This window comes from Scardinius erythrophthalmus (assembly GCF_964197995.2).
Source record: "Scardinius erythrophthalmus genome assembly, chromosome: 13".
Classification (NCBI taxonomy): domain Eukaryota; kingdom Metazoa; phylum Chordata; class Actinopteri; order Cypriniformes; family Leuciscidae; genus Scardinius; species Scardinius erythrophthalmus.
Window position 1 is genome coordinate 26,774,629 of NC_138233.1, and position 27,174 is coordinate 26,801,802.

General features: G+C 36.9%; 3 protein-coding genes across 3 annotated transcripts; 1 reads left to right on the forward strand and 2 right to left on the reverse strand.

The window, feature by feature from the left end:
• Window positions 1–917: 917 nt before the first annotated feature.
• gabra6a (gamma-aminobutyric acid type A receptor subunit alpha6a) lies at window positions 918–11,122 on the reverse strand. The gene is made up of 10 exons (XM_081382623.1): window positions 10,950–11,122; window positions 10,723–10,829; window positions 10,501–10,568; window positions 10,147–10,367; window positions 9,893–9,975; window positions 9,043–9,186; window positions 8,370–8,522; window positions 6,605–6,852; window positions 5,129–5,364; window positions 918–2,165 (listed from the first exon to the last, which is right to left on the reverse strand). The coding sequence occupies exons 1-10, from the start codon at window positions 10,982–10,984 to the stop codon at window positions 2,153–2,155; spliced, it is 1,308 nt and encodes a 435-aa protein (XP_081238749.1). The 5' UTR covers window positions 10,985–11,122; the 3' UTR covers window positions 918–2,152.
• A 2,473-nt stretch (window positions 11,123–13,595) lies between these two features.
• Window positions 13,596–19,137, forward strand: nudcd2 (NudC domain containing 2). Its single transcript, XM_081382637.1, has 4 exons — window positions 13,596–13,965; window positions 15,442–15,490; window positions 15,569–15,720; window positions 18,440–19,137. Exons 1-4 carry the CDS (start codon window positions 13,777–13,779, stop codon window positions 18,521–18,523), a joined length of 474 nt encoding a protein of 157 aa, XP_081238763.1. The 5' UTR covers window positions 13,596–13,776; the 3' UTR covers window positions 18,524–19,137.
• ccng1 (cyclin G1) lies at window positions 18,792–25,641 on the reverse strand. Its single transcript, XM_081382629.1, has 6 exons — window positions 25,435–25,641; window positions 22,500–22,763; window positions 22,136–22,389; window positions 21,585–21,663; window positions 21,395–21,505; window positions 18,792–19,830 (listed from the first exon to the last, which is right to left on the reverse strand). Exons 2-6 carry the CDS (start codon window positions 22,761–22,763, stop codon window positions 19,639–19,641), a joined length of 900 nt encoding a protein of 299 aa, XP_081238755.1. The 5' UTR covers window positions 25,435–25,641; the 3' UTR covers window positions 18,792–19,638.
• Between the last annotated feature and the right edge of the window lie 1,533 nt (window positions 25,642–27,174).

The window sequence follows — 27,174 nt, forward strand, 5'->3', positions numbered from 1 at the left end:
TTGACTAAAGAACTTTTTTCTTTAGGCAGATTATCACCAATCTGTGTGTGCATTTATTTTCCTTGAGAACCAAGCAAGTTGACTCATGAAGCCATTTGTTTATTATATCGCATATCGCAATCGCAATATTGACCTCTATTATCGCAATATGACATTTTCCCCAAATCATGCAGCCCTAATTGGAACCTTTCTGGATCCGCCATCAAATTGATAAGTTTAATTATATCAAGCACTGTGAGAAAAGGCTATAAATTTCCACCTCCAACATCCTCACACTCATAGCCTACTAGCCGAGACTCCTTCTTTATGTGTACAGATGTGACGTAATGATGCAAAGACATGCTCAAATTTCCCGCGGAAATCCACCAGTATCACTGGAACATTATTACAAGCTTACCGTTTTGAATCGAGCTACGGCAAGCAGACAGTTTTGAACACTGGCTGGTTATTTACTTCCTCAAATTTATTTTGGATAATTTTTAACCCAGAAAAGTTACGGACTGCAGCTTTAAGCTAGTCCCAGACTAAAATGCATGTTTGAGCTGTTTTAACTGAGAGCAACTTGCACTGTCTCTTAAAATATGTCAGTGTCATTGTTTTGTCTCAAGATGCACACCAGTAATATTTGTTTCTAAGGTACGTTTATTAAAGCTACTTAAATGTCCTAATTGAACAAAGGCATAATCCTGGCTTTATCTAAACCCTGTCTGTGAAACCAGGCCTAGATCTGTTAAAAGGTTATTTTGTGAAGGTTCAGGAGTTTACTACTTTGATGTGTATATATAGATGACCTCAAAGCTACACTGAAAAAATTTGGTTGATTTTTTATTTTTTTTTTTGAAATTGCTGGTAAAGTTTTACAATTAGCCTATTTACAAAGAAATGGCGAGTAACACATTTAATTAAACATGAACTTTCAAAGTAGAAAGAGTGAAATAATACTTTCAAAATCTTTATTTAAACTCTGAAAAAAAAAACATATTTTACAGTGTTATAGACATGAACTAAAAACCACACAAAAATTAGGTCTTTAAAGATGAAATGTGTATTTCTGTGCCATTAGAGTTCCATTAAATGGATCTGTGATTATATATAATCATCTTTAAACATGACTTTTTTAATGTTTATTAGATTGCATGAGTTGACCATCAGACAAATAAACATATATAAGGAAAAAAAAAATCCTAATTGCGAATTACGTTGATACAAATACACATTATGCAAGTACATAATGCAAGTATAATTCAGTAAATGAATGTACTTAATTCCTGAGATTTACATTAGCACTTGCATGTTTATTCTTCAGTGCCACATTGTCTCCTCCAAATGGGGTTTAAAAGCCATTTATGATGTTAAGCGTAATTATATTATGAGTTGTCTGAATTCATGAAGACATCAGCAGCAGGCATCATCATGCATTACTGGGCATATGCATGTTCTCCCAACAGAGAGAGCCGAGAACTAGATGCACAGAGAAACATCAGAGAACATCAAATAAACCGCGAGCCGAGAACGCATATTAAACATCCACCCCCCACACTGAGATTTACTTTATCCCTCTATTACAGCGCCACCGCGCCAAGAGAATCACCATTCGCTTCTGAAAACGTATGCGTGTGAATGGTGTTGGTAAAAGTTCAGTTCTATGGATACACTTTTTCTCCTTTATTTTCAAGGCAAAATCTTTGAAGCTGTCAGTATAAACCCACTGCTTTTGATCTAGTGTAGTGCGAGCCGCGTCTCTGTAGAGGGCAGGCCACTGAAAGCATTGGTTCAATGTTGCATCACCACTTAGAGCTGCAGATTATGTCATCAACTCCATAGTGTGTTACACACACACATGCAGAAGAGCAGAACTAGAGAAGAACTAGAGCAGAACCAGAGGAGGGTTTCCAGTGTAGTATAACGACGTGGCCCTCGGCTGTGAATATAATGGCAAGTGGAGTGGAAAGTATATATAGGTGATAAAATGCGAAAGGAACAGGATCAAATGCTTGTCAAATAGTGTCAGACAGGCGCGTGCTCCATCAGGGATTAAGTTGCTAGATGACGAAAGTGAGAGACGGAGAAAGAGAGGTCCAAAGGAAAGCACACCCTTTAGCCGAGGACACAATCTTTCTGCTGAATATGTCTTGTGCTCCTCTGGAGAAACTCACTCGTTCTCCCTGTGGAGATAAAACACAACAAAAGACAAATACAAGATCAGCAGAGATGAGAACGTGGCATACAAGTGTTCACAGCCTCACACGCGCTTTCATCGCCTGTATCCTGACGTCAATGATTAATGTTTGATGAAAATCATTTCTTTCCGTGTGAAATCGGGATGTAATGCGCAGAGCGATGGCTCGATGCCATTTTAAGACGTATATTATTGCATCTTATATTTCAAGCAGTACATTGCAAAGGCCTCAAATGACTGCCTTTAGCTCCCCTCAGGAAACAAATAATGAAACTTTAGCTTTTGAGTTTGATAAGTGACTATTTTGAGAGGATGTGTTGATTTTCTTGATTCGGTAAATCTCACGCCTTCGGCATTGAGGGAAATTTGGGATTAAATGTGACGTTTGCTTCATAGTCCCTTTGAACATATCAGATGATTCAAGCATTTGGTGGAGAGAAAAAAATCTAGCAGAGGATCTTTTTTTTTTTTTTTAAGAGTTGGCCCTAAGTGATGAATCTTGGATAGGGCTCTAACCTCAACAACCGCAGGAACAGGGTCACCCAGAAGGAACATCATCTCTCCTGTTTTCACCTGCTCAAGTCCTGCGGCTGTTTTAGGTTCAGAAATTATTCATGTATTTACAACCGTGTGCCATCATAGTATCCTGAAAAACACATCTACAGCATTCTGTGTAGCTGGGATGAGAAGATAAGCTACAGAGCAGATATAAATATGAAAACCACAGGAAAAATAAATGCCAAAGAATCCACGATTCAACTCCTTGTCCCTATAATATATCTTGCAATTATGGCCTATAATCAAAATGCTATTGCATATTTTTTTTTAAGATCGTGAGACTTATTGGAGTGCTTTATTCTATTATAAATTTTGTCTCATGGGTTTGTCCTACAATTTTCAGAGGAAAAAAAAAAGACATGTTAGACAAGTTAGTCTTTTTCTTAGTCAGTCAGTATAGTCAAAATGTTCCATTTGCTATTGATTTAAGCTGCGTTCACATCATGCTGTAATTACCGCAATTATTAGATGACAACCCGGATATTCTATTCGGAGCTGATCATGTAGTTAAACTTGGAATTACAAAATAAATCTGTCATTTGTGTTATCAGTAGACAAAACTATAATACATCAAGTAGCTTTCATAATGCATAAACCTTCTTAATATACTTCAAGGGATAGTTCACCCAAAAATGAAAATTCTGTCATTAATTACTCACCCTCATGTCATTCCAAACCCGTAAAACTTTCATTCATCTTCTGAAAATAAATGAAGATATTTTTGATGAAATCTGAGAGATGTCTGTCCCTCCATTGACAGCTACGCAACTACTACTTTCAAGCCCCAGAAAGGTAAAGACATTATTAAAAAAAAAAACACGTGACTCCAGTGGACAGAAATCTCTCAGATTTCATTAAAAGGATCTTCATTTGTGTTCCGAAGATGAACGAAAGTCTTACGGGTTTGGAACGACATGAGTAATTAATGACAGAATTTTCCATTTTGGGCGAACTAACTCTTTAATACACAAAATTATTTTGCTTATTAAAGTCTGGATAAAGCGGAAATTGCAATCGTTTTTTCTTCCCTATTGTGTATATCCAAGTGAAATGGCTTATCAAACGAGAAAAAATTGGGACTTGACTTGATTTCGTCCATCAGGAATTGATTGGATCGTTGACATTCGCTAATTGTTGCGATCTCATGTGATTGACAGGCTGTTGGTATATAAGGATTATTGTCCTAATACGAAGAAGAGGGGAACTTACTGTTTTTGATTAAAGATTACGAGGGCATATGAATTAAATTACAATAATGAATATAAATAAAATAAAATATAAATAAATAAATATTATAATAATGAAGTGCACCGATACATTATTTATAATAAACACTGCAATATTCCATTAAATAAAAAAAGAATTGTCAGTTTTGATTTCATGGTGACTTTAAAGGTGCAGTAAGCGATTTCTGAGAAACTGTTGAAAGTGGATCACAACACACTTGTAGCCAATCAGCAGTAGGGGTGTATACACTCATGATGGGGGAGGAGAGAGAGTTAGCAAGAGGGAGATTTGAAGAAAGACTGTAGAAAGAGAGATGGCTGAGAGACATTACAAAAGAGAAAAGCTCAGAGGAATATCACTGGAAAAAGAAGGGCTATGATCAGGCAAGAGCTTAAGGATCCATGTTAATATTAGAAAAGATTTCCAGAGCTGGAGAGACATAAGCAGGAAGGCCTGAAAACGGACACAGAGGTTGCTTTGTTTCTGCTCCATACGTGAGTAACATGGTTTTGAGTGTGTGCTGCTGGCGACTAACAACAAACTATTGCTTGTAAACTCTTACTACAGTATGTACATTTTTTGTTCTTCCTTGTTGTTCATTTATCATCTTAGCTTATTTTTCGCGAAGCTTTAATTTGCTTTGCTACAGCAACAATAAAGGGACATGCGCTCTTGCATTGCGTGTTCATGTTGCGTGTTTTGGGGGAGGAGCAATGAAGGGAGGGGTGTGTTTGTTTGGGTTGATTTCAAATATCAACAGTGTTCAGCAATCACTCGCTTACTGCACTTTTAAGCAGGAAATTAGACATTAGTTATCCAACTCGCCCAGAGCTGCACTAAACTGCACTAAACTATTTTCTATGTCTTTCATTAATCTCGCATTATTAAGACATTAAGAATAGTAAATGTTTGCGTTGCAGCGAAGTCTGAGCTCTCCGAAAATTCAGTTTACAAGTTTTAATATTTTTGTAAGTTCTACGAGGACGTGAACACTTTTTTCAGAAATATCGTAATCACTGTAATTCTGACATTGTGTTAATGCACCTTTAATCTCATTGCTGTCTAAAAGAACCAATTGATTAGTGATTTCCTCCTTTATTACTGAGAGAAAGAACACATAAATTAACAGAAAACACTAAGAATTATAGTGGTGTGAGCACAGACCTGGGCTTTTCCAAGGTGTCCTTGCTGAGGTAGATGTACCAGTAGATGAGGTTGAAGATCCCAAAGGCCAGAGGAAAGAGGACTCGGGCATACTCGTCTATAGTACTGGTGCCTGCCAGCATTATGTTGGGTGGGACAGCTGAGCCCTGAAGGAAGATGGGAATGCGAGTGATGGGCGCCTCAGACACAGAGTCTGCCTTTCTTCTACGACTGTAGCCATCCGTCTGAGGCTGAAACTGTGAATGACACAAAACAAGCTTTTATGCACTTTTATGGACTTCAAAATAGAAACAGCCATTATAAAGCTTGGAAGAGCCAGGACATTTTTTTTAATAAAACTCTGTTTGTCTGAAAGAAGAAAGTCATATACACCAAGGATGACTTGAGGGTGAGAATATCATGGGCTAATTTTCCTCTTTGAGTGAACTATCCCTTTAATTACAGTATTTTTGATCCAGTATTTTACTGTAAATTTAAGCTAAATCCATAAAACCTAGAATGTAGCTACAGTATTTTTTATAGTAAATTTCTGGCAACACATCTGCTGCTTTTTTACCATAAATTCACAGAATTTAGTTTTTTACAGTGTGGTGAAATTGACCATTGCTCGAAACCCAGTCATTTTAATAGAAATCCACACAATCATGACATTCTCGTTAGGGCGAAAGATCTCCGAACACTAGATTTCATAACAGGTTCAAGTTTTCCACGCGAATTCGCCACATCGGCCAAAACAGAGCTGCTTGGTTTGACTTCTGCTAATGTGCCAAATCACATAAATAGCCAAATATCTGCTTAATAATTGCCTAGCCTTCAAAATATCGGTCAACTGCTAATATATTTTATTGTCCTTAATGAAAATAAGATGTTAAACTACCTACACCCTTCATGCTGGCACTTAATGTGGTCATATTTCTTTCCTCTTCCAGTCTAAGCCAGAGAGAGAACTGGAGCAAACGGATCCACAGCACAGGTGAGAGATTATAGGAGTCATGGCTCGCAGTTTTAATACGAGGGGCTATTTTTAAAACACCAACCATGAGCTCCCCGTGTGAGAGCGGTCCCGGGAGACGCTACATGCCTGTTGAATTACCATTTCTATCTCAGCACAACAGATAAGAACTACAATTCACACGTGGCTGCGAGAGCTGCACAGAGCAGGTAAATGACTCCTCACGGAGGACCGAACACCTGAACAAAGTCGCTTCTTAACACAGCAGTGGACACATTAAAGGTTAGGCCTTGTGCTATGATTAGTTATGCGTGCTAAATATGTCTTTAGAGGCATTTAACCAGCCCTTTAGGAGGCGCATGTATGCAGCTGCAGCGACACTCGTTTAGCATCACAATAAACAGTGACACAGTTCACTGGTTTGTGAAGAGCAGCGCTCGTGTTGTGCATATCAGCTGTGGTTTTCGTCCAGAGCACAGTGTTAATTACGCTCTGCCTAAGTGAGGCTCACAGGAGATAGTTACCGTCTCCTCATCATCATCGCTGCCCTGGGCTGTGGACTCCAGAATGGAGGCCATGGAGAGCTTGCGTTTTTCCCTGTTGGCCTCGAGCGTGGCGAAGTAGTTGACCGCGGCAAACTCAACGAGGGCCGAAGCCACAAAGGCAAAGCAGACGGCGATGAACCAGTCCATGGCGGTGGCGTAGGAGACTTTAGGTAGTGAAGAGCGGGCACTGATGCTTAAAGTAGTCATGGTGAGCACAGTGGTGATTCCTGAAGGTCAGAAGGGACTATGTGAACACGCTATGCTCACAAGTACAGATATACATGCAAATATGAGAAAAAAGCAAGAAACAGTGAGAACATGAAACAAAAGCAGAGAGCATAGGTATATATAACTAGATTTAAATTCCTGAAGAAATGTGATAACCTTTCACATGCGAGAATGTGTTGGTTTGTGTTTTTCTATGTACTAACTCAATATTACAGGTTTTAACTGTGGAACTTTTTAATGTTTTTACTTTTACTATGGTCACTTTTTAATGTCGTGTTAGCTGACGCCTTCGTCTTGTTGTATTGTGTTAGTTTAGCAAAATCATCTGCTGAAGTCTATTGCAGATGTAGATAGCCTATCATATATGGTATGTGTAGAAGTAATGAAATTATAATGAACATATATTCCACAATAAATGTTTAAAGGGTAGTATACTATATTATTGTCATGTGACGGTACTATTTCCGTCATATGAGCTGATCATATTACATTTTTAATTCAGGGTCATCATTCTGGAAATAAAAACTATTTTGCTATTTTAATTCCCTTTTTGTAAAAATGCAACATTTGGCAGAGTACGATCAAATAATGAGTCAAGACATAAAAAACTGAGGCTGATTACTTCCAGTTCATTCATCATTCTAAAAATAAAAGGTCAAGTCAAGCACATTGTACTGTTTTGCAGTGTACTCTATAATACAGCACATTTTGTAATTCATCATTTTGTTATTGCATGTATACAGAAAAACTGCATACTTAGCAAAGTATGCACACTTTGTATTGCAGCAATAACAATAGTAGCATGTTATTCCATAGAATAAATATGGATAGTATGTGGTGACTGGTGTTCTTTACTGGGATGGAGGGCTAGCAGCTAATGGAAAACTTTGCAATTGATATGAAACAAAATATTTTTGTTATTAAATGTTCTATTTTACATCAGGTAGGGTCACAATGTTAAAACTGCACTTTGCATTTCATATTGAAACACTAAAATATGCACCACACTGTTCAAAAGTTTGGGTTAGTAAGTTTTAGGAAATTTTAAGAATTACATTTTTTCAGCAAGGATTCATTAAACTGAGCAAAAGTGACAGTAAAACATTTATAATGTAACAAAACATGTATATTTCAGATAAATGCTTTGACCTTTCAATTCATCAAAAGATCCTGAAAAATATTTATCACAATTTCCACAAAAATATTAACTAGCACAATTGTTTTCAACATAATAAATGTATCTTGAGCATCAAATCATCATATTAGAATGATTTCTGAAGTATCATGTGACACTGAAGAATGGAGTTATGATGATGAAAATTCAGCTTTACCATCACAGGAATAAATTACATTTTAAAATAGATTAAAATGGATTTTTATTGTAATGCCATTTCATTATTTCTATCAAATAAATGCAGCCTTGCTGAGCATAAGAGACTTGGTGTTCAGTGTAGATGTTCATCGTCTTTTTAATACTCAAAGAAATATGAAAATTTAAAAAAAGACACGCTCGTACCAGCCACTGTTCGAGCCGGGACAGACTCCTTGTTGATCCAGAATGCGACTTGTGACAGGACAACCACCATAATTAAAGGGATGTACGTTTGGATAAGATGGTAGCCAAGCTTTCTCTGAAGATAGAAATGGACAACCTGGACCGAATACAGACCTAGATGGTGCCAAGAGATTAGAGGAGGACATTAAAGAAGACAAATTATGCAGCCTGTACACATCCATATGATGCTGTGATCAGGGCCATTTGGCCAAACTGGTTTCCAAAACATTTAGAGAGAATTTTGGCTTTTGACTCTTCATTTCTGTCCTTAATTACAAGAAAAGACAGAAAAAGGCACAATCCTTTCTTTTAGGTGCCTGATCCATTTCCACAGATATGATGGGTACGTAGCAGGTGGTCCCTGCCTTTTGCCTGCCCAGAAATTTCTCATTACTGAGCCCCTGGTCATCCTCGGGACACGCAGTTATTTTTAAAGACAGACATCATGAATTAGGCCTGATCAGTTAAGCATCTTAGATTGCCTCTCAGAGGGAAAGCTGCCCGGGGATCAGCCTGACTTGTAGCTCTTAACACACACAATTAGATAAGTCATTCTCTGAAGCAATAGTACAAGACATTTGGCATGCTACTTCTGTAATATTCTGAGAAAACCAAGCAATAACTAAAAACATACCTGTACTGAATTTATATGTTTCACTGAACAAGGTCTGGCCCAAAAGATCATACTGAAGTAGGCTTGATGATTCTGGAGGAAAATCTACAGATGCCAGAAGACCCTTCCTCCATGTGTAGACAATTTCCCGATTAGTGTAAGCATCTGAAGGTATAAGATTGAAAAATGGTGGGTGGATGGCTGTGGATGGATTGATAGATGGATGGATGGATGGATGGATGGCTGTGGATAGATTGATGGATGTGGATGGATGGCTGCGGATGGATGGATGGATGGATGGATGGATGGATGTGGATGGATGGATGAATAGATGTGGATGGAGGGCTGGATGGATGGATGAATAGATGTGGATGGATGGCTGTGGATGGATGGATGAATAGATGTGGATGGAGGGCTATGGATGGCTGCGGATGGATGGATGGCTGTGGATGTGGATGGATGGATGGATTGATTTATTAATTGTTTGATTGATTGTTTGATTGATTGATTGGTGGGTCGATGGATGGATGGATGGATGGATGGATGGATGGATGGATGGATTGATTGTTTGATTGATTGATTGATTGATTGATTGATTGATTGATTGATTGATTGATTGATTGATTGTTTGATTGATTGATTGGTGGGTCGGAGGATGGATGGATGGATGGATGGATGGATGTGGATGGATGCTGTGGATGGATGGATGGATGTCGATAGATGGATGGATGTGGATGGAGGGCTATGGATGGCTGCGGATGTGGATGGATGGATGGATTGATTGTTTGATTGATTGATTGGTGGGTCGGTGGATGGATGGATGGATGGATGGATGGATGGATGGATAGACAGACAGACAGATAGATCTTACAGCTTCCAAACAGGAGAGGACATGTGTGCCCATCCATAGGAAAGTCCATCAACACCATTGGACATTCTGCACTTACAGTTAGCCTAAAATATAGAGAAAACAGGTATTTATTAGGTGACCCAAATGATATAAGATCTTAAATGCGCAGCAAAGGAACATCTTTAACGTTTGTATTGTTCAAAGGGAAACTAGCCAATTTTTAAAGGGTTTCCTATCAAGTGTTATTCAGTACTCAGCTCATCTGGTTGTTTTACCTCATGGTGTAAAAGACTGTTCCATTTTGCATGATCCGGAACAGCTTGTTAGGAGTTGTCGTGTTGTGTGCGTGTGATCTCCTTGCATTGCGAAAAAATGTGTCAGGTGTCCAGATCTTGTCCACCATGCGGTTGTTCAAAGGCAATATTTCAATGGGCCCCTGAAAGGCTAACCTCTCATCAACCCACATTTGGCGGAAAAACATATCCATGGTGTACTCCTGAGAGAGAGAACAATTTATTTCTGTGAATCATGTTTTGATTTCATAACAACCAATTTTTTTTTTTTTTCAGTGATGTGGAATTTGTACATAAATAAAACAATACAATAAAGTTTAGGCTGTATTTTCTCACCATATTAACATCAGAAACTGGTCCAAAACTTGTCACAAATATGTCTGTTTTGACCTCGGTTACAGAGACTGTAAAGTTAATCGTATGTTACACATACATGCAAAAAATGTGACTCAGTCATAATATTATTACAAAGTTCGTTGAAATACATAATGAAGGAAACATCATAGTATAGAAAATCTTAATATTACATTATTTCAATGCCGAGAGGCCTATGCTTACCTCCAGATCCTGGCCTCAGCCGATTGTCATAACCCTCAAGAAGCCCATCTAGGATCCGCGTTATGTTTTCTGAATTTATCTTTTGCTTACCTATTACATTGGCAACACTAAACGGAAATAAAAAACCCATCTTGATTAGTCCTTTCAGTGAATTTAGACCTTAAATTAAATAAAGCATTAAAGTAAACATTCAAAGTAAGTATAATTTGCTTAATCCATTAACTTACCTTGAGAGACATAACAAGACCAAAAGAAAAGCCATTTTAGTGGCAAATAATAAAGAAATTAATTCACCTGTCAATATTTAAAAGTCATAATGTAGCCTACTGTATAATGCACCATAGATGAACTGAAGCACTGTCTTGTATGTATGACTGGTAGGAAATGCAGGGCTGTATGTGAAGTAAAAAGCTTTGAGGATAATCAAATTAAGGGATCAGGAAAATCCACTTGCTTTTTTAAGCAACAGGTTAAAGAGTAGTTCAACTAGCAAAAAAAAAAAGATATCAACTAGCAAACTTCTTGCTAGATTTTGAGCTTCACTAAACATTGCAGTGCAGTTGCCCTGACTTTCCCAAACCACGGAATAAATACATTTATTGTCAGGCCGTATATATGTATACAAAGAAGTCACATTCGACTGTTCCAGACACGTCGACGCGCCCGCCATCTTGGAACAGTCAGCGTGTCATCACTCACAGTAAGAATCAATGATGCCACGTAGCGTCTGGTTTTAAAACTGCGGAGATTTAAATTGCTGAAGAAATGGGATAACCTTTCACATGTGAGAATGTGTTTGTTTGTGTATTTATATTTATCAACTCTATATTAAAGGTTTTTATATTATGTTAACCTTTTAATGTCGTATTAGCTGACGCCTTCGTCTTATTTTAATGTGTTAGTTTAGCTAAATCGTCTGTTGAAGTCTATTGCATATATAGATATTCATACACGAGTCTAACAACGGTTGCAGAGACAACTCGCACTCATGGTCACGGACTTTGACCGTTCCAATATGGCGGACGGCTAAATATAATTGTGACGTTTTTGTGGGCGGAGCTTAGGTGGATGCAGAACGATACCCCTGGCCGCTTCACTAACGCTAGTTTGCAAGTTTTGTTAGCTTGATTATTAACAATGACTGGAGAAAATCCAGTGTAGTCACTCATTGTCCAGGACCGCGATTGTTTTTTGCAAAAGTTCATTTTAACGGACGGAACCAGATTGTCTGCTCACTCAATGGATGAGAGGATGGACGATCTGACAGGATTAACGTTAACACTACCTCGGTTGAGTGGACTGACATCTGATCTACACCTATCTGAAAGAGAAACCAAGCATAAAGAGAAACTGAGGGCATATAAATCTTTAGATGCCTATAACTATGTGCTGAATGGTCACGTACAAGACTTGTGTTGTGTGGTACGATCCGAAGCTCCACCAAGGCCAGAAGACGACCATGTAAAGAGTGACATTACAGTCCGATTTTAATGATGTGAATATTTTAAAAGAAATAAAAATTCCAGATACAGCAAATTCATTTTTTAACTATGTATTTGATTATTCTTTCTTACCAGGTTCTTCAAAGTCTAGTCACAAATCAAACACAACAATGTAGGCTATACAATCATAATAGTCACAATAGTTTAGAAAACATTATGCGATGCAATTTCAAATTGGAGCCTGTACTCCGTCCATTCTTGCATCCAACAACACAATAAGATGACATTTAATTATAATAATAATAATATTTTAAGCTATGTAGCCGAATCAGTGCTGGTTTGTATTCGCTGTCTCCAGTTTTCCTTATTTATTTTTATTTTTTATTTTTTTATTACGCTTGCAAACAATACAGAGATGACAAACATGGATACAATGTCAATACAAAATATAACAATGTCATCTGAACATAACAGCAGTGCATAACTAAGACAAAAAAAGGGGGGAAAAAAGGAATCATAAGGGCAAGACATTACACAAATTAAAGTCATTACAATTTGAAATTGTTTTAATTGCTTTCTTATTTACTGAGGATGAAATAGTGTTAAGGTACATTTTAAATTCTTTCAAAAAAACAATAAAAATTGGTTTGTTATTGCTGAATTTACATTTATGGATATAAAATTTGCCAATAAAATAAAATAAATAATTAACAAAGCAGGCTTTTTTGTTATTGCGGTCAGAATCAAAGAATCCAAAAATAATGTATTTAAAGGTTACTGATATATCTTGCTGGATATTATCTTTAATAAATATTTCAATGTTTTTTAGTTGTTCGGTATAGAAACATGACCAAAATAAATGATAAACAGTTTCTGTGTGAACTTGGCAAAATGAGCATCTTGTGTCAATATTACTTTTTATTTAATCATAAAATATTTAACAGGGTAAAATGTATTTATTATTTTAAAGGACACTTCTTTTACTTTATTAGTTAGAAAATATTTCTGTTGTAAGGACCAAATCTTTTTCCAATTTAAATTTTTTAATAAATTACTCCAATAAGAGATTGCAGGAGAAACAGAAATGATATTTTCAAGAAAAAGGGATCTAACTTTATTATTTCTATCTTTTTTTCCTGAACAGTTTTTCTTATTTGTGACGTCGGCGCAAAAGAGGTATATATATATATATATATATATATATATATATATATATATATATATATATATATATATATATATATATATATATATATATATATGGTGGCCAGAGCAAAATAAAGTGTAATTTCAACTCAAATACATAGCCGATGTATTTAAACAAATACACACAAAAAAAATAAAGATTATTTTTCGACAATGACCGACTGGCTGTACATATTTCCTACTTAGACGAAGCTTTCCAAATTTAATCTTGTTTACCTGCTCTCCAACACTAGATGGCCCACATGATCCTCCATGCCACAGCATTCCGCTGCAGAAGAAGACACTGAGAGATATTGCCAGAATGTATGAGAAATATGTCTAGTTTCTGCACTGTAGCAATAGCTGTTATTGCGGCTGATGTGCGTTTGTAGGATCTCACTGATGAGAGGCCTGTGAAACGAGCAGTATGTCAGTGCATTTTGAGGAGAGGAGTGGTGTGATCCCGTGTAAAACAGCATGGGGCTCGTGGTATCAGACTATGGAGGAGGTTTTCATCGAAGTCAATGTTCCTCCTGGTACTTCAGCCAAAGAGATCAAGTGTAACATCGGGAGCAAACAGATAGAGCTTCGTGTGAAAGACCAACAGATCTTCAAGGTATGATGATGAGCATAGAGGAGACTGGAGTAAATTAAATCTTTACAAAGTGTTAAGATTAAGATATTATTAATATAGAGACCAGATAACTTTTCGTGGAGAGATGTTCGTGTCCTGTATAATGTTCACATCGACACCTAACTATATTAAAAAATAAACGTTGACAACTTAATACACAAATGCCCATAACTGACAATCAAAATGGACGTTACAGCCTTCTGAAACCTAAAACTTAATTGGTGAATGAAAATATATGCTTTATATGTTCAACTTCAGATTTTGTAGTATAATGTGCTCTCTGATGTCATTCAAATATACAATAATAATAGTTAAAAATGTAAATAAACAAAATACAACATATGTTTTATGGTGTATTTTTTGTGCACACACACACTAGTTAGTATACATTAGCAGTGCCTGTTCAGAAATCTCAAATTCTACTAAACTGTACATTAACCAGATTTGCACATTATCTCTCAGCTAAAAGTTGAATGGAATGATCCGTTACTACAATATTAATTTATTTTATTTTATTACACATTTTATGTAAGCATGGGCCAAAAAAAAACTTTATTACATATGTGTCTTGTTTCTATCAAATAAATATTTGATATATGTGATTTGGGGGCAATATTACATAAATATTGGGTAACACTTTAGTTTAGGGTCCAATTCTCACCAGTAACTAGTTGCTTATTAGCATGCATATTACAATGACATTGGCTGTTTATTAGTACTTCTAAAGCATATATTAATGTCTTATTCTGCATGACAATACTCTACATCTCTTAATCCGACCCAATACCTAAACTTAACAACTACCTTACTAATAATTAGGAGTTTGAGGCAAAAGTCATAGTTCATAGTGAGAATTGGACCCTAATCTTAAGTGTGATCAAATATTGTAATAACAAGTTTCATAGAATTTATTTTTATAGGAATATTGCAAATGTAAATCACACTTATTAATGTCAGATGATTTAAAGGGTTAGTTCACCCAAAAATAGTAAATAGTGACTAGAGTGGCTCAACCATAAGTTTATCAAGCGATGAGAATATTTTTATGTGCAAAAAAAAAAAAACATAACGACTTTATTCAACTATTAATTTTCTTCTGTGTGGGGCTCTGAGTGAATTCACGTAGTGTAACAGCGCAGCGCTTCAGTGTTGTACGTCAGAACGTAGGCTCACTATTGACCGGCATCACACACATGACCAGCGTCGGCCAATAGTGAGCCTACGTTCTGTCGTACAACCCAGAAGCGCTGCGCTGTTACGCTACGTCAACAGCTTAGGAGAATGACATGGAAGAGAAGAGATGGTTGAATAAAGTCGTTATTTTCTCCTGCGCCTCTATTGTGTGCCGCAATGTGGCATAGGCATGTGAAACGTCCCACTGAGGTACACGTTGCTGGTGATGCTAATGGAAACTATCAGCTACTTCTAAATTTTAAATTGTTTTCTGTCGTCTCGTAGGGGAAGCTGTTTGGATCTACTGTCGGCGACGAAGCAACATGGACGTTAGGTAAGACTAAAAGCCATTTACATATTCATGTTGGAGTAAATAGTGCATGTTGCTTGTCGTCTTTGTTGTGCCATGCAGAGGACAAAAAAATGATCCAAATAGTTCTCATGAAGACGAACCGAGAGGCTGGGAACTGCTGGCAGTCTCTTCTGGAGGGAGAGTACGCGGCGGACCCGTGGGTGCAGGATCAGATGCAGAGGAAGCTGACGCTGGAGAGGTTTCAGAGAGAGGTGCGGAAATATTCCACTACACTTCATTCAGATGTACTTGAAGGTCTCATGAACAACCTCCTGAATTAAAAAAATATATAAATGTATATATTTGCCAAATTAAGTCAAACTACATCTCAAAAGTTTGGGACGGTAAGATTTTTTAAGACGTTTTTAAAAAAATTCATTTTTAGTACATTGTCATTAGTCCAGTCATTTTATGAAAAAAGGTTGAACAAATTGCAACAGAATCAACTGATTTAGTATCCTCAATATGTCCTGAGTAAGGAAAAAAAGCCCAGAAGAATCCCATTGGGGACAGTTTCGAAAAAGACCCAAATATAGCCTATCCATACGCCTATTCATTCTTTTTCTCACGTGAATAGGATAAACATTTTAACCTTTAGATATCAATTTAAATGGTAAAAATGGTTTTAAATGGTTTGTTAACGTGGACAAACGGTGCATAATCTAATTATGTATGTGCTAATTTGCATAAATACCACAACAGATCTAAACATTAGGTATAGCCCGGTGAAAATGTCTTGTTGACACATAACAGTAAAATACTTCATGTTAAGGTCTGAATGGAACCCATTTAGGATACCCATGAGCATTAATACATAGAGGCAGGAAGAAGTACTTTAGAAACCAGCCTTTATTAATTATTAAGATATAGGGTTTGGGGCTGGGTCCGTGGGACTGTTTCTGGGGATTGACTTTTTATTTTGCCTACATTTTGTGTTCTTCTCCTTACCGTTGTCTCCTGTTCTTCCCTAAAGGCCCGTTCACACCAAGCACGATAACTATAAAGATAACGATAAAGATAACTATACATGCGTCCACACCAACGACCGATAATGGTCTTTTCATTATAAGCATGCGCGCGCCCGCGCTGCGGTTTCAAAGTAGCGAAAATGGATGACCTGCTAGAATGGATTCTGATTGGCTGTCAGTGTTTTATCGTTTGCCAGCTGGAAAAAAAATCGTTCTGAAAGTGATCCCAACGATATCGTTCCTCATATCTTTATCGTTTTAGTTGTGGTGTGAACTCTGTTATTCTTTAATATGGAGAACCATTTTTAGAATTATATCTTTATAGTTATCTTTATCGTTATCGTGCTTGGTGTGAATGGGCCTTTAGGGAAGAACAGGAGACAATAGTAAGGAGAATGCAGAAGACAAAATGTAGGCAAAATAAAAAGTCAATCCCCAGAAACAGTCCCACGGACCCAGCCCCAAACCCTATATCTTAATAATTAATAAAGGCTGGTTTCTAAAGTACTTCTTCCTGCCTCTATGTATTAATGCTCATGGGTATCCTAAATGGGTTCCATTCAGACCTTAACATGAAGTATTTTACTGTAATGTGTCAACAAGAGTCAACAAGACATTTTCACCGGGCCTATACCTAATGTTTAGATCTGTTGTGGTATTTATGCAAATTAGCACATACATAATTAGATTATGCACCATTTGTCCATGTTAACAAACCATTTAAAAAACTTGTAATACATTTTTTGTTTGTCTTGATGTAAGTAATCAACTCAGTAATTTTCATGGTGATATCTAAAGGTTAAAATTTTTATCCTATTCACGTGAGAAAAAGAATGAATAGGCGTATGAATAGGCTATATTTGGGTCTTTTTCGAAACTGTCCCCAATGGGATTCTTCTGGGCTTTTTTTTCCCTTACTCAGGACATATTGAGGATACTAAATCAGTTGAGTTTGCTTCTGTTGCAATTTGTTCAAGGTTGACCCCCATTTTGGCTCAAAATGACTGGACTACATGTAACCGCGAGGGCTTTTGACAAACTTTACAGGAGAGACTAAACTAAATTTTTACCACACTTCAATCACCTGTATTATTAACCTTACACCACAAACATTGTAACCACAGGCATACTTGTATGCATACTTAATACAATGAACATGTTCTAAAACATTTTAAAATAAAAAAAATATGGCAAAAACGTCAGATACGCCTTTTTGGCACCAAACATTTCCAAGTCTTCTATGGACATATTGGGCGTATCTGCTGAACAATGCAGAAAATAATTGGTCAAAAGGGGAATTGATTGAATAATTAACACTTGAATAACACTTGAACAAGTAATTAATTTTCATTTAACTCATTAATTAATTAATTTTATTTATTTTTCATTTCACTTTTCCATTCAGTACAGACTGTAATAAGTCACTGAACTTGCTAAACACACTTCTGATTGGCAATTCATGAGTTGTTCAATTTATTTCATTACATTCATTCTTTTTTGTTTTCAAATACTCTATACAATTGACAGTTCTCTCGTGTTCTTTTTACTCATTTCACTTTTCTTTTTTGTTCAACCATTTCAATTACTCTGTGAGTCTATTCATTGACCACATCCAAAGAATCATGTCGCGTCTTATATGCTTTTCTGTTCACTGGTTTGTTTAGTTCTACTCACTGTCCACTGTAGAACTACATGTATTTTTCAGAGCTCCAAACATTACTCACACTTTTGTGTAGGTCTTTATTGGTTTGTTGCTTTATTCAATACAGTTTGATCTCAGATAGGTATTTTTGGCACCATTGGATAGAGCTCATTGAGACCTTTATTTTGAGATCAATAACTCATATTCACAGGATTATTTGAGGAATAGAAAGTCCTAAAGAAACTTGGATCTCTTGTAACTTTCTAAATGTCTTTATAACCGAACAGTAGTGTATTTATTTATATCTTCTGTTTCAAACAGAACCCTGGATTTGACTTCAGCGGGGCAGAGATCTCAGGGAACTTTCAGGGCGGTGGACCAGATTTCTCCAGCTTGCAAAAATAAAAGGACTACTTTCATTAATGTACTTGGTGTAGTCTTAACAAATTGCACCAGTTTATTTCCTTTGAGAACATATTCCACATTTCTTCCTTTGTAATATAAATCACAATGCTATCTGGCTACTGATATGCCATAATCTAATCACAAGCAGCCTTTGACTCGAGTCTTTATGGTGGTTTTAATTTGCCAAGGCCAAGGTTTTGTAAATGCACCACAGTGGTTCTTCCAGCACTTATTAAATGGCTTTTCTCAAACACCACAAACAAGCATGTTTCGCATTTCAATACAGTTTTATTGAAAGGTTCAACTACATCACTTTGCAAAACGCTGCCAAAACAAAGGAGTCACTTGCATTAAATTCAATCCATTTCAACAGTTTTATTTGTTCCACTCATCTTTGTTTGGAGTTGAATTTATACCAGGTATAAAACAAATGGTCATGTTACGTAAAATTGTAGTAATAACCAAATGTAAAATAAGCTTCAGCCTGGTTAGTTAGTAATTGCTATTTTCTTCCTATTAGAGGCGTTAAAACCTGTATTTCCATAGCCATCCAGATTTCATCATGCCACATTAGAAAGCAGAAAGCCAAAATAAAAGAAAACAAAAACAAAAAACCATCTCATTTTCATCACCTTGGGTAGGAGTGTGCATTACAACAGCTGACAACCTAGGGTGGGAGTTAAGGGTTTTGGGCCTGATCTCTTGGTTCTGATGTTGTCTTGAATCTCAAAACCCTTCTCCCTCCTCTTCCACACAGTGGACTGAGGACCTAGGCGGTTCTATACTTCATTGCTTTAAACAACCAGCGCTTTTTGCGCCGATTCAAATGAACATGTGCAAGTCTTACCAGTGAAACCCATCTGATAAACTTGCTCAAACCCACCCTTGACTAGTAATCAAGATTGAGCCAGTGTGGATGTTAAATAAATACAATCACGGCAGGTGTCATAGAGGACATAAAGACTGAGGAAGGAATTAAAGTTAGCAGAAATGAAGCGCTTTAAAGAAATTAGTGTTGGGTGTCCATAGCATAGATTAAAGTATTAAACCAATCACACGGTTTTCCATAGGACTGAATTTAGTTGTTCAGTCATGGGCACTCAACACTAACAGTCTTAATAAGCGGATTCAGGAATCGTGGGTAGATGTGCAATCTTGTAGTAACTATGCTTGAGTTGTCTGGCGGTTCTACCCGAAATCATCCATCGCAGTCTCTGGCCATTCGGTTTCAGGCACTTGGTGGTGGCGTATTCAGCCAGGCATTTAGCAACAAGCTCCCTCATGCAAGCCAGGTCTCCAGCTTTAACCTGAAAAGCAAAAGCAAAATCCACTCAACAATCGTTGCATAGAATCATCGTGTAAAAAGACCAACGGAAAATGTAAAGTTTCAATTTTCTAGGCTGATATGGCTAGGAACTATACTCTCAAAATCGCACCTTTTCATTTTTTGTCGGGCTTAGTACACAATGTAACTACAGAAGAGTCAAGTTTTAAATAGGAAAAATATCGAAACTCTTTGGTCATTTTTTTGAGAGAGATGCTAATGGTCTTGTCCGGGTTAATTCATTATGCTAAGCTATGCTAAAAGTGGTACCCCCAGACCCGGAGATCGGCTGAATGGATTCGAAAACGGTAAAACTCAACTGTTTAACTCTGGGGGAGTAGTAAAATGAGCTTATTTCCAAAAAAAGTGGAGTATCCCTTTAAAGAGACTTTGTCTGAACCCAGCATAACTGGTTGCGCAACACACTTTGCTTATGTCTCCACCTGATTTCCCAACCAAGTAAACAAGATGTTTCCCTGTCAGCGCTTTTTTTGAAAAGTTGCCTGTCAGTGCATTTCATAATTTTCACAAATATTTCATGGGCCCCAGAAATATTTTGTTGTATGAATATCTAAACCTTTCTTTCTTTCTCTTTTACTCTTTCTATCTTGTTGTATGAATATCTAAACCTTCCATCTATCCATCGATCTTGTTGTATGAATATCTAAACCTATCTATCCATCCATCCATCCATATGAATATCTAAACCATCTATCATCCATCTATCCCTCCATCCATATGAATATCTAAACCATCTATCATCCATCCATTCCTCCATCCATATGAATATCTAAACCATCTATCATCCATCCATTCCTCCATCCATATGAATATCTAAACCATCTATCATCCATCCATCCCTCCATCCATCCCTTCATCCATCCATCCATCCATCCCTCCCTCCCTCCCTCCCTCCATCCATCTTGTTGTATGAATATCTCCATCCATCCATCCGTATGAATATCTAAACCTTCTATCTATCTATCCATCCATCTATCTATCTTGTTGCATGAATATCTAAACCTATCTCTCTCTCTCTCTCTATAAAAAGAACAGACCCTCTTGCTTAAAAAAAATTATTCTAGCTTCTAAACTCTTAAATCAACTCTTGAATTAGATTAAGTTTAATAAACAAGCAACATTGAGCAAAAAGCTTAAAAAAAAAAAAAGCCTTTGTCAAAGACTACATCTGGGTCGCATTCAGAACGATGATCAAAACACCAATGGAGTAGATCAAGTCCATCAACACCCCACAAAGAACACAGTCCTAAAGCACTTCCTGGGTCGACATTTCATTCGGTAATGTTAAGCAGTTTTGATTTATATGCCGTTAATGTTGATGATCAGATTATTTTAAATATGCATCTACGTTCATAATGCCATCGATAGTTTCGATAAGGAGATTCAGTAATCTTTCAAAAGATGTGTAGCAGCGCCCAACTGTTAACAGTGAAAACACGGCAAGCCAGAAAATTCCATCAATGGCGGGGAAAGAGTTAAGCAGCAGCCATTTATGGAAATCAGTAAATCTGCTAAAGGAAACTCACAGACAAACGCTCCTGTAGAGCATCTAGAGCCTCTTTCAGAGCCGGAACTGGCTCACACTCGTGCTGATCCTCGATCTCCAGGGCCAGAAGGGACAAAGCAAGCAGTGAAGGCTGTAGAAGCAGAATTATAGTCAAACTCCAAACATACTTTGTTTAGATATCGAACTGTAAAACGGTCCAAACAGCTTACCTTTAGTTTAGTGAAAATAAAGGAGCAGTGGCAAGCTTTCAACTGAGCCTCAAGCCTCTCAATGTTCAGAATCCTCTTACTGAAAAGAAACATTGAAACATTATTTCAGTAGGCCTACGAAATCATTTAAAACAGGTTATGTTTATTTTCAAGAAACATACACATTCAAACATGTAGGTAATGACTGTCAGAAAGACTAAGAAATTAATACTTTATTCAGCAAGGATGCATTAAATTGATCAAAAGTGACAGTAAAGACATTCATAATGTTTCAAAAGATTTTCATTTCAAATAAATGCTGTTCTTTTGAACCTTCTATTCAAAGAAACCTTTAAAAAAAACATCCACAGAAATTAAGCAGCACAACGGTTTTCAACATTGATAATAAATAAATGTTTCTTAAGCAGTAATGATCACAGGAATAAATTACACTTTGAACTGCATTAGAATAGAAAACAGACACTTAACTGTAATATTCCACAATATTACATATTTCTTACCAACTTTTGAACTGCATTATATACACACAAACACAAAGTCGAGCCGCTCACCTTTCTGCGTCCATCTTCTCTTGAATGTGAGAGTGAAAGAATCTGAGGAAGTGAAGGGCAGTTGGAGCCTTGACCTTCCAGTAGAGCTTTTCCAGAACAATCTTCTCCATCCTCATCATGTCATGGACCGTAAAGCGATTCTGACTGATCCTGATGAGGTCGCTGGCCAAAGGAATATTCCTTTCTTCTTCTGAAGTCTTCACAGCGATGTAGAAGCAGCAGAGACCCACACAGGACAGATGCTTGGGCTGAATCTGAAGAAAAGACAGATAAAACCTCTTTGATTCATATTCAGAAGGTCAAATACTGAGAGGATTAGGACCAATGGTATAATAAACATTTAAATTTGTCCAAAAACACACACCTTCACCACAGCCAGGAATCGATCTAGAAGATTCACAGCAAGGGAGAACGTATCCCCACTAAACCCGAAGAATCGTGTCAAGGACAGAAGCTCTCTCACTTGAAAGTCTCGAAGCTTGACAGTCATTCTCAGACCATTATCCTGAGCAGACTCGATAACTCGGAGTCCACTGAGTTTGGGCTGATATCTGGCTTCTTGGTCCAGAAGAGCTTTGAGCTGGACTGCAAAAGGCAAAGCCCCTGCTCCGGTAACCTTGTCAATCATCTGAAATTATAATACAACAACATTTAGAATTCAATTATAAACGCTAAACTAAAGCACTTTTTAAGATAACAGCAAAAAATTAATGCTTCTATTAGATGGTTTTCCATGCAGACAATTTTACGTGGGATGCAAATACAAGCTGAAAACATCTGACCTCTGCACTACTAGTACGATAAAGTAAATAAGAATCGAAGCAGGCCAAGTTATGATACACCTAGTGCTCAAGTGTTCCCAAAATATCTGATTTCAGAATATTAAAATACAGTCTTACACCTGTTTTTAAGGACATCAAATGATACATTTGTAACAATGCAAGTTAAACGTACAGTATGTCATTTTTTTAGCCGCTAGGGGTCGCTAACCTCTTACAATAACAAAGGCGTAGTTTGATGACGCAACATTTGCTAAGAATTATGAATCTTGTCGTCAACGTCAAGCCGACCGATCTAATAATGTTTATGGATGAGTAAATACATCGATGTTTTATCATGACTGTGATATGAAGCAGTTCGGGATTGCTAAGAGACAGCTATCAGCTCCACACGCGACGTGAGTCCCGCGGATATAAAAGGAATATGGACATTTCATTCTACCGAACTACACGCAGAATTACTACTCACAGGCCAGTTTATTAGACAAATTAAACTTGTGAGGTAACGAAGCGCTGTTTCACCTGGTCTAACATTACACTATCACACTAAACTGCATTTCAATGTGTTGAAATTAATGTGTTAGTCTGTCTGTATGAGACTAGCAGTAAGCTAGATCAACATTAGAATAACATACAGATCATATTACAACATTTTATCATTGTTGAACTATATAACATTGATTAGTTTTATGTTTTGTGCTCACCTGTTTAATAAAGCACATGTAGGAGCGGTCGAAGTCTCGGACGTGGAGCTATCGTTTATATACTATCTATGGGAGCTCTCGGCATCTCGAAAACATATTGATACTGATATTGATTCTCGTTTCAGTTCTCCTTTTTTATCCAAAGTCTGCTTGCCATGGTCCATGATGTTTGAACGAAACAACAACAGTGTGCTAATAGACATTGCGAACTACATTGTCCACGTCTGTCGCCTTGGTTACTATCTGAGGGCTCTGGTTCATAGCTCTGGTTACCATGGCAGTACGAGCAAAACCAGGGACAACGCGGATATGACGCCATTGACGGCGACAAAACGGAAATAAAGAAACGTGCTGTGTCTTCAAATTAAATTAAAATTTCTCCTGGTTTGATAGTTGTTGGAAACAGTTGGGATAATGTAAGTACACAACTAAAAAAAAAATATATATATATATATATATATATAACATAGATATAGTGATTTTTGCTATTTTTAAAGCAAAAAAATTACATATTGTGCCTTTAAAGGGTTAGTTCACCCAAAAACGTAAATTGTCATTAATCACTCACGCTCAAGTTGTTCCAAACACGTAAAACTTTCATACATTTTCAGAACACAAATGAAGATATTTTTAATAAAATCTGAGAGCTTTGTGAAGTGTAGGCAACTACACTTCAAAAAAAGTTAATAAAGAGATCGTAAAACTAGGCTAATCCATGAATCGCACAGTTTAATCCAAAATTTCTGAAGACTCAATCGCTTTATATGACGAACAGATTGAATTTAGGCTTTTTATTCACATAGGCCTAAACATTTATCAGCAAACGTAAACAGAAGCTCAACCGAACATGACTAATGCTCAAACCTCATTGGCTCTTGCTGAAGCTCTAACGTGCTGCGTAACACCAGAATTAACTTAATTGTTTCTCGCACATTAACAAAGCGACTTTCTGAAGAAAGTCTCTTCAGAAAATTGACTAAACCTTATTCAAATGGTTTGTTTTACAATCTCTTTATGATCTTTTTGAAGCTTCAAAGTGGTAGTAGTTGCGTAACTGTCAATGGAGGGACAGAAATATCTCAGACTTCATTAAAAATAACTTCATTTGAGTTCTTAAGATGAACAAAAGTCTTACGGGTTTGGAATGACATGAGGGTGAGTAATTAAAGACTAATTTGTGGGTGAAATATCGCTAAGAGCTAAAACAAGTGTTGTGTTCATCTTGAGCGCTTTGAGAACGAGGGTCTAAATACATGTCCGGGCATGTCCTGACTCACGAAACTATTAAAGCACTTAAATATCCACGCGTTGACAATGTACTAAACTCAACAGTGCTCATGTTTTACAACGTCGTCTTTTTTTTCTGCATTACTCAATGGTGTAAGTCAGAGCTGGAGACTAACTTACAGGCTCACTCGTGCGCGAGGGCCGCTGGTCATGTCTGGGCATGTCCACTAACCAAACAGTCTATGCTAACAGTTACTAACTGGCGAGTTCACGATGTTTGTGCTCCGTTTAAGCCGTTCAACTACACCTGGTTTGTTTCAATCGACTTAATGTTAAACTTTAAATCAGTACATTCACATTAACAATTTAGCTTCCATTTCCAAGCCATACATTTAACTTTTAGCGTACGAACATAGAGAGGCTTCTGTTTGTTTTACGGTGGTGGAGAACATTTGTAGGCCTGATCAACCATCAGTTTAAAAGAAACATCTAACTTAGAGCTTGAAAAAACATATCGTAATGTAATAAGTACACTGCGCCTTTATTTATAAAATCTGATATATTAATAATAAATTAATATATTGCTTACCTTTTGTAGATTTGATGATCTGATTAAAAACAAATATATAAATCTTTGATTTTTATGAAATAAAGTTATTTAAAAATAAAAAATAAAGTTCAAAGTACGTAAGTTTAAAGCAAGATAACTTCTGCGCCTTGCACACCCCAACCCTTGGCGTCAGGCAATGACGCGCAGGATTCTTCAATGTTATATACTCCGAGAAAGTCTATGTCCAAACATAGGATCACCTTATTGGGCAGTGCTGACACAGAGCTCCGGCTTTCTAAATGCCGATTGGTTCGGGTTTGTCTGTACGCTTTGACCACGCCCCCATCAGACAGACCGAGGCGGGGTTTAGCCGATTCCCAGTGCTGTGAAAGGGATAGTTCACCAAAAAATGAAAATATTGTCATCACATACGAACCCTTTTTCCAAACCTGTATGTATGAGTTTCTTTCTTCTGTTGAACACACAGAATATTGGTAATCAAACAGTTGACGGCACCCAATAGTATTTGTTTTCTTCCTACTATGGTAGTCAATGGCTGCCTTCAACTGTCTGGTTACCAATATTCTTCAAAATATCTTCTTTTGTGTTCGACAGAAGAAAGAAAATCTTACAGGTTTGTAAAAACTTGAGGGTGAGTAAGTGATGACAAGATTTTCATTTTTGGGTGAACTATCCCTTGAAGTCAAGCTCATTGAGCTCATATAATATAAGCTCTAAAAATACACAAAGTAAAAGCATTGGGTTTGGAAACAGAAACAGACAAAAAAGTATTTAAAGTGTATTAAATCACCACCATAACTATGTGAAACTAAAATCCCCACTGTAACTGCCCGAAACAAGAAAAAAAAAACTCAAAGCATCAGTTAACCTCACAGGAGCACAATATTTCTTATTCAATAAATACAAAATGAATAAATAACTAAAAATAAAAACACATTAAGATTACAAATGTTTATTAAATAATGATTACATTGAAACAAAATCAAAACAAAATTGTATATCTATTTCTATTGTCTTTGAGAAGCTTTTCACGTTCTAGAATGTTCTAGAAGGTTCCAGGCCAGGGTTACAACAACAACAGTTCGCCAAAACAACAACACATCTGAGCATACATAGGCACTGTGACTGTGACTCAAAATGGTCAAGCAAACAATCATATTCAAAATTACTAGAAATACAAGTTACATGCACATAGTCTTCATTTACAAACACATGGTCCAAGTTCATGACGACATATTCATATTCTAAGATAAGTAAAAATAAGAATACAATTATTTTCTTAATAAGATAAGAAAAAAATAATTGTGTGAGATATTTATAAGGTGTAAAGAACTCAGAATGAAGAAATAAGGCCTGTGTTGATATAAAATAAATTTGCTAGCTTGGGCTGCTTAATGTTTCATTACCAAAAGATGGCGCCAAACATAACTACAAAAACCTTCACACCAAAAGCCAAGGATGAAATCGACATTTTCCGTTCAAAGAGCATTTATTTGCATTAAGATCTTTTTAAAGCATTTCTCATGAACACGGATAATCCGACAGCCTCTTCGCCTAACCCTCCTCACAGCTATTTCTAGAATTAGACGACATGACAGTCTGACAGCTCTGATGCAGCTGCCTTTCAGACAGCACTCGATTTACTCAAGACGCTCCTAAAGAGAAGAGATCCCCCAGAGCCAAGGGTTATAGGCCTGCCTTTTTCACAAGCTTTCCATAGAGATCATTTTAACCCAGTGCCCAGTTACGAAACTGAGC

Excerpts from the sequence above, each read along its gene's own strand:
- gabra6a (XM_081382623.1), bottom strand. The coding sequence starts at position 10,984 with ATGGCTTTTCTTTTGGTCTTGTTATGTCTCTCAAG. Across the intron at positions 10,569-10,722 it reads GCTGAGGCCAGGATCTGGAG|TCTCTGTAACCGAGGTCAAA; the intron begins GTAAGCATAGGC and ends TTAACTTTACAG. Across the intron at positions 8,523-9,042 it reads AACATATAAATTCAGTACAG|GTCTGTATTCGGTCCAGGTT; the intron begins GTATGTTTTTAG and ends GGCACCATCTAG.
- nudcd2 (XM_081382637.1), top strand. The coding sequence starts at position 13,777 with ATGTCAGTGCATTTTGAGGAGAGGAGTGGTGTGATCCCGTGTAAAACA. Across the intron at positions 13,966-15,441 it reads AAGACCAACAGATCTTCAAG|GGGAAGCTGTTTGGATCTAC; the intron begins GTATGATGATGA and ends GTCGTCTCGTAG. Across the intron at positions 15,721-18,439 it reads TGGAGAGGTTTCAGAGAGAG|AACCCTGGATTTGACTTCAG; the intron begins GTGCGGAAATAT and ends TGTTTCAAACAG.
- ccng1 (XM_081382629.1), bottom strand. The coding sequence starts at position 22,763 with ATGATTGACAAGGTTACCGGAGCAGGGGCTTTGCCTTTTGCAGTCCAG. Across the intron at positions 21,664-22,135 it reads GAGAAGATGGACGCAGAAAG|TAAGAGGATTCTGAACATTG; the intron begins GTGAGCGGCTCG and ends GTTTCTTTTCAG. Across the intron at positions 21,506-21,584 it reads TTATTTTCACTAAACTAAAG|CCTTCACTGCTTGCTTTGTC; the intron begins GTAAGCTGTTTG and ends CTGCTTCTACAG.